The sequence below is a fragment of the Cololabis saira genome, chromosome 24 (genome assembly GCF_033807715.1).
Source record: "Cololabis saira isolate AMF1-May2022 chromosome 24, fColSai1.1, whole genome shotgun sequence".
Classification (NCBI taxonomy): Eukaryota; Metazoa; Chordata; class Actinopteri; order Beloniformes; family Belonidae; genus Cololabis; species Cololabis saira.
This window is the reverse complement of record NC_084610.1, coordinates 7,838,208-7,844,778: the sequence shown is the minus strand read 5'-3', so window position 1 is coordinate 7,844,778 and position 6,571 is coordinate 7,838,208. Positions and strand designations below refer to the sequence as shown.

Here is a 6,571-nt window from a genome sequence, read left to right as displayed (position 1 = left end):
GTCTATAGTTGTTCTAGTTCATATAACAACATCCATGATTATAATTATTCATATATATATATATATATATATATATATATATATATATATATATATATATATATATATATATATATATATATATATGATGATTTGTAAATGATGTGCTGAAATGAATCAAAGTACAGAAAAAAAACTTTTTATGAAGTTCAAACTTTTTGATATAGACAAGAATGAAACAGACTTTTGCAGTTTAATTTTTTTTATGTTAATATTCTGCTGCCAGAGCAAAAAAAAGTTGAGCAAAGAAGCATTAATTAGAAACAGGAGTTAAAAAAAAGAATGATATCAAGCATGTCTACAGGATCTTCATCTCCTGGGAGTGAAGCTGCAGTATTCTGAGCGTGAAGATGAATCTGATAGCTTTTCTGAACCAGGGGTAAAACAGAGCATAAATGAGAGGGTTCACACAGGAGTTTGTCAGCATGATCCAAGATAACAAGGCGTAATAAGACAAACTAGTGGAGGTGTCCTCACCTGTGAGAGAGGGATAGTAATACGGGCAGAAGCACAGGAGAAACATGGCAATCACAACCCCGAGCGTCCTGGCTGCTTTAAACTCTAATCTTTTAGCAGTCTGAGCTGCAGTGACAGATGAGGATCTGATCTGCAGCCGGGCGACACGCACCTGAGACACGGCAACGGCAAAAACCTTGGTGTAAAGAACAACCATGACAGAACAGGGCCCGACAAACGAGAAGAAGAGGTCGACAGTTCCCGACATGTGACTGATGACCACCACGCACTCCCCGTGACAGGTCCTGTACCGGTTCGGCTGAGACAGGTGGTGCATCAGAATCAGCCCGTTGTAGAGAAAAGAGCAAGCCCAGCAAAAACAGATTAAAACGATAACTCTCTGCAGGTTGACCCTGCAGGAGTAAAGCATGGGGTCACAGATCGCCACGTAGCGGTCTATAGATATGAGCACCATGTGGCCCAAAGATGCAGAGAGAAGACAGTAGGAAATATAAGGAGTCAGAGCACACATGAGCCTCCCCAGCAGCCAGCACGTCTCCAGGTAGCGCAGCCCTTCGATGGGCATCACCAGCAGCCCCACCACCAGGTCGGACACAGCCAGGGACAGCAGCAGGGCGTTGGTCGGGGTGTGCAGCTGCCTGAAATGAGAGATGGAGATGATGACGAGCAGGTTGAGAGTCACAGTGAGCAGAGAGATGGAGGCTAGGAGGGTGTAGAAGAGAGCAGTCTGGGAGCGGGGCTGCAGCATCAGCCGCCTGCAGGAGGAGTTGAGGTTTGGGAAGCAGAGTGAGGAGCCCCAACTGTCCATCAGGGCGGGCGTGCTGTCATGAGAGGTGGTTGAACACCGCCAGCCGGGCCATTTATCCTCTTAGAAACCATTCACAACAGTGATGTAACTCCCCTGCTGCATCATCATCTTCCTCATCACCCCCCATGTCCTCCCCTTTTTCCCTTCTCAAGTAAATGTATATGGTTATCTGAAGTTACTAAAAATGTTTACTTTATTTTAGGCCGATTCGCTCTGAAAATGTGAATTCACTGAGAAAATGCTCATCAATTGTACTATTCCTTTACTAACTTTAGAAAGAAGTGACTTTATTATAGTTTACATGAAGCTGAAGATGATGGGTTCCCATTTATAACAGAATGCAGTGCTACACAGGAAAACAACAAGACAAAAACAATCTTCATTGTTCATCTTCAATCATCATCAGGTGTTGGTGGTAGCCTCGATTAAAAAAAGGAAAACAAAAACATTTTGATGTTTTATTAGCACGGGCCAGTTCAAAGCATCAGTCATCACCCATCGTCCAAGCTTTAGATAACAGTAATGTACATATTTGAGCAGGATACGTATTTTTCAGTTTACTGCTGTAAGCTCTCAGGTGCTGTACTCTGGTCGTAGAATAATAACCTGCTTCAGAGGTGATTTGAGTGTAATTTGAGTGCAGAATAGTTTAGCATGGTGTGATGAAGCTGTTCACTCAGCTCAGATGAAGCTCATCTTATAGAGTGTATAAAAAGAACTGGACAACATCCCTCGTGACATCTTGAGAGTGCTTTTGAAGCATGTTTTTGGTCTTTCTGCATGGTGCCGTATTGGCAGGAACAGATGCTGCCCCACCCCGGTTAATCCAAGGTCCAGTCCTGGAACCGACTGAAAACATCCATTTTAGCTCAGGCTAACATGTGATGGGTGAAGATACCTACTTAAGTCTGCTTTCTAAGCTTCACCCCCATAACCCTTCCAGGCCGATGCTAAACCAACCGCCGGGGTCTCTTACATCAGTTGACAGCACAATACGTGATGTAATACGTCGTAGACCTAAAAACATTATATTTGCTCCTTTCAAGCCCTGCAGTATCTTCACTTGTCCCGGGTCTTGAAGTCCTTGCCCCTCCCTGTAACCAGGTAGTCAAAAATCTGGGTGTGGCTTTAAGAGTTTAAAATTTGATAAACAGATACATTCTGTTGTCAGCTTGAGCTTCTGGCAGCTACGACTCCTGAGCCGTGGGGACCGTCCATGCTTTCAGTAGTTCCCAGCTCTGTTATTGTAATGCTGCATATTTTGGTATCAGTCAAATTTTACTGAGTCAATTGCAACTTGTTCAGAATGCTGCTGCTCCTTGCCTGCCGACCGGCCCTGTAATCTTTACGTTGTTCCCTCAGTTCAAGTTGAATCCTTTTAAAGCTTGAGTTATGGGTCTGCGTCAAAACAATGCTGAGCTTACGGCGTGTGGTACACGCCGACGCGTACCACACACCGTCACTGACGCCGTCACTGATGCCGTCACTGACGTGCACCTCCCGAAAATTGTAACTACGCCTCGAGGCGACGCAGACCAAACGCAGACCGAGAGGTCTGTGATTGGTTTCGCTTGGTAGCAACGCATTTCCGGTTTGACGCAGTAGTGAACGTTCAGCGCTCTTTTTTTCGTGTATGTGTGATTTTTTTTTTTTTGTTTTGGTTTTTTGCACAATAGTTGTCCTTATCTCTTTGATTCACTGTGACCGGAAAAAGTCGGATAAACCATTGAGGTACTCAAGCTGAAGTCTGAAGGGTTCACAACGGCGTCACGGCGACGGCGTGTGCACGGCGTCGTTTTGATACAGAACCATAATTCAGGCTTTAAGCTGTTGTTGTTTGTCTGCAGAGCTTTTATAAGGCTCTGCTCCCTCATGTGTGTGATGTTTTAAATGTCCAACAACCCAGCTGACGTTTACGTTCAGCAGGCCAAAGCTTGTTAGACGCTAACCCCATGAGTTAGGAACCCTCGCTGACCCGTCTCGGTTCAAACCCAAACTAAAGACCCACCCGTTCAGAACGGCATTTACACATAATAGCACTTTATACTCTTTTGTTTTTGGGGGAATATTTTTATTTGTGTATTCCGCAATTTGGCCCTGTTTTTCGGGATAATTTCTTTCGCCCTGTTTTAGGTATGATTTATTTGTTTTTCGAGGTAATTTTTTCTGCCCATATGCTGCTGAAGGCGATTCCGTCTCAGCTGCACACGTGCAGATCCAATATTTTCAGCAGTCTCCTTATCCTATCTTGGGCCACCACAAAGCCAAGCTGAATGCATTTCATATGCATTCAGATTGGCCTTGTATCCATGGATCATGCCATGTCTGTTCAACGGCTCCTGGAGAAACATTGGAAAAAACTGAAAATAATTACACCGAAAAACAGGGCGGAGAAAATTATCACAAAAAATAGAAAAAAATGTAATTTTTTCCAAGTGAATGCAATATGCTTTTGTACTGGTCAACCCTGGTTGTTTAAAAATGCAATTCAAATAAAGATTGATTGATAATATTTAAAATAAGAATGATTATCCTCTTATCCTCTTTAGTCACACCTCAAATTCACTAAAGTTGCTAAATAGATAAAGTTACAGTTAACTGTTTGACACCATAGGTAGACCATAGGCTCTTTAGGGGGTTTATAAATTTGTCATGTACCATAAATTAAAATCAAATTGAAATTACTTTTATAAATCTATATACTATAGTATATAACTGACTCCAGCCTACACTCGTCAGTCCGTGAATTATGTAATATTCAAGTCTCTGCACTAAAGTTTGCTTTGTTTCTTTAGTTTTGGAAAAAGACAGGCAGGTGATAACATTTAAAACCTTTATGTTTAAGCTGATGGAGATCCTTAGAAATGCCAACTTAAATGTTATCTTTTCCCAATATGAAGAGAAAAGAAAGAACGCTTTGATGGAAAAAGTACTAAGACCATGAAATCTTTTGAAAGTACACAAAAGCCTCCTCTGTGGCGTGTTTACCTGCTGTGTCACAGCCACGCTGCATCCTTGGGGTTTATTTTCTTAACACCTCTGATTGACCAGCCCCTCAGTGGTAGGGGGGGTTTGTTTTACAGAGCCGTGATGCAACAACTAACTTATTGTCTCCTTTAATGAGACACATCTGAAGATTTGAACCCTGATGGGTGCCCTGTTTGGCTGTTGGGTGAGAAGCTGTAATTTGATCTCAGAGGTATTGCTGTTTGTATTTATGTTGCATAGTTTTGTGTGTATGAAAGCACGGTAGATGTTACATCACCCAACATCCATATGGGACAATTACAAGTTTGACAAATATTACTAATCATGTTCATGAAAAACTGTTCAATGTTAGCTAGGATTTTCTGATGAAATCCTCTTTGATCCTCTTTTGAAAATGCAAATAGTCAAAGCTACATATTTGAAAATTTGTATTAACTGTTCCAAAATCATGTACGCTTTACCTCTTCAACTTTTAACGATGCACCAGAGGAAAAATAGTTAAACTTTCAAAAAGTAGTAGTGAAGCTGTCACAACTTAGTTTATGCTAAAAGCTATAGTTCTTTAGATTTTTGGGGGTTTTGTTTGTAATTTGGCTGAATGGTACTTTGGTACTAATGACGTCCTGGGATGGGGATACCCCCAACTGTTGCCCCAAAGAGACCTGGGATAAAGCACCAGCAGACCCGTGTGAGCGTGCTTAGAAAGAATCAGGATGATGGATGGATAGGTGGCCTTCCATCTATCCATCCATCCAAGACATCATTTGAGTGTGGTTGTCATGGTTACTGCATCTGGTAACAAAATGGGCCATAGAAGGAAACATGTAGCTGTTTTTAAATCAATGTTCATTTAAGATTGTCCTTTACTGTTGATTTTATGTCATCGTATATGTATGTTTAATTTAAAAGTCTTATATATGAAACGTATGTGTGCTGTCTTGACCAGGACTCCCTGGAAGAAGAGATCTTGTATCTCAATGGGACATTTCCTGGATAAATAAAGTCTAAATAAAAATAAAAATAGAAAAAGGTAGCTCCACATTGTTTTCCATAGTATAACACAACACAGTATTAACCCACTTGCAATTTATTGGTTTAATGTAGAGTTCAGAAGCCCGAAAACCAAACCAAGAGTTCACATTGATAGATAGATAGATAGATAGATGGATGGATGGATGGATGGATGGATGGATGGATGGATAGATAGATAGATAGATGACAACTAAAGAGGAAAAAAAAAAAAAAAAAATTAAACACGCCAGGAAGTTTACTTTTTTTGTATGAAACTTTATTTCAATTTCAGAAAATACAATAACATGAAAATAAATGGCAGACATTCAATAATATAAAACACAAACATACATAGGCATCATCATAGTCCAAAAAATATAAAATTGTTCTCTTCACAAAAAAACTACAATAAAGTGCAAGTAGTTTGTGACCTTAACAATTACACTAAATAATAATAGGAAGTAAGTATCAGTAAACATTTCTTTTATGACGTTGACAGTGGTATTACATTTCTTGTTATTAATCAATTGTATCGTCTCAAAATACATTTTGAAATCAACTTTAAAGGGAACTAAGGATGGACAGGATTTGGAGAATTTTGCCTTATGAATGTGAAACTTATAGCAACAAGAATCATTAAGTTGACCAATTGTTGAATTTTGTAATTTTGGTTTTCGTAATATAGTAAGATATCTTTAGCTTCTAATTTAATTACATTATTAGTTTGTATGTCAAAAAATTCTTCAAATTTTTTCCAGAAACTTAAAATACAAATCTTCTATCAATGTCTACAAATCTGGATATAAGTTGGTTGGTGGGGTAAATATGATGTAAAATTTTATATTGGACTTCTTTTAATTTGTTTGAGATTGCAAATTTATAGGGAAGGAGCCACGCTGTTTTCCATTGAATGTCCGAAAAATGGGAGTTCCAAACAAATTTCCCTCTTGGGGTTATTTTCCTTTTACTGTATAAGTAGTTTCTTATGTGTTTTTATTAATGCACTTATTATTTCTAATATCTATACCGTCAACCAGAAGGGAGAGATCCTTCTCTTGTACTTCTGGCTTCTCAAGTGACACTTCATCAATTGAAGAATTCCATTAGGAATAGCGTTTATTACCGATTGATATTCTTTATTTGTGATAGGAAAGGTTTTAGATTTAAGGAATTCCTCGTAATTTAGAATTTTACCTTCATCATTTTGTAGGTCTGCAAGGAAAATTATATTCCTGTCAATCCAGTTTT

At 39.4% G+C, this 6,571-nt stretch overlaps 1 protein-coding gene across 1 annotated transcript; it reads right to left on the bottom strand.

Moving 5' to 3' along the window:
- Positions 1–337: 337 nt before the first annotated feature.
- Positions 338–1,324, bottom strand: LOC133425048 (trace amine-associated receptor 13c-like). Its single transcript, XM_061715698.1, has one exon. It carries the CDS (start codon positions 1,322–1,324, stop codon positions 338–340), a length of 987 nt encoding a protein of 328 aa, XP_061571682.1.
- Positions 1,325–6,571: the final 5,247 nt, after the last annotated feature.

Coding starts and splice junctions, on each gene's coding strand:
- LOC133425048 (XM_061715698.1), bottom strand. CDS start 1,324: ATGGACAGTTGGGGCTCCTCACTCTGCTTCCCAAACCTCAACTCCTCC.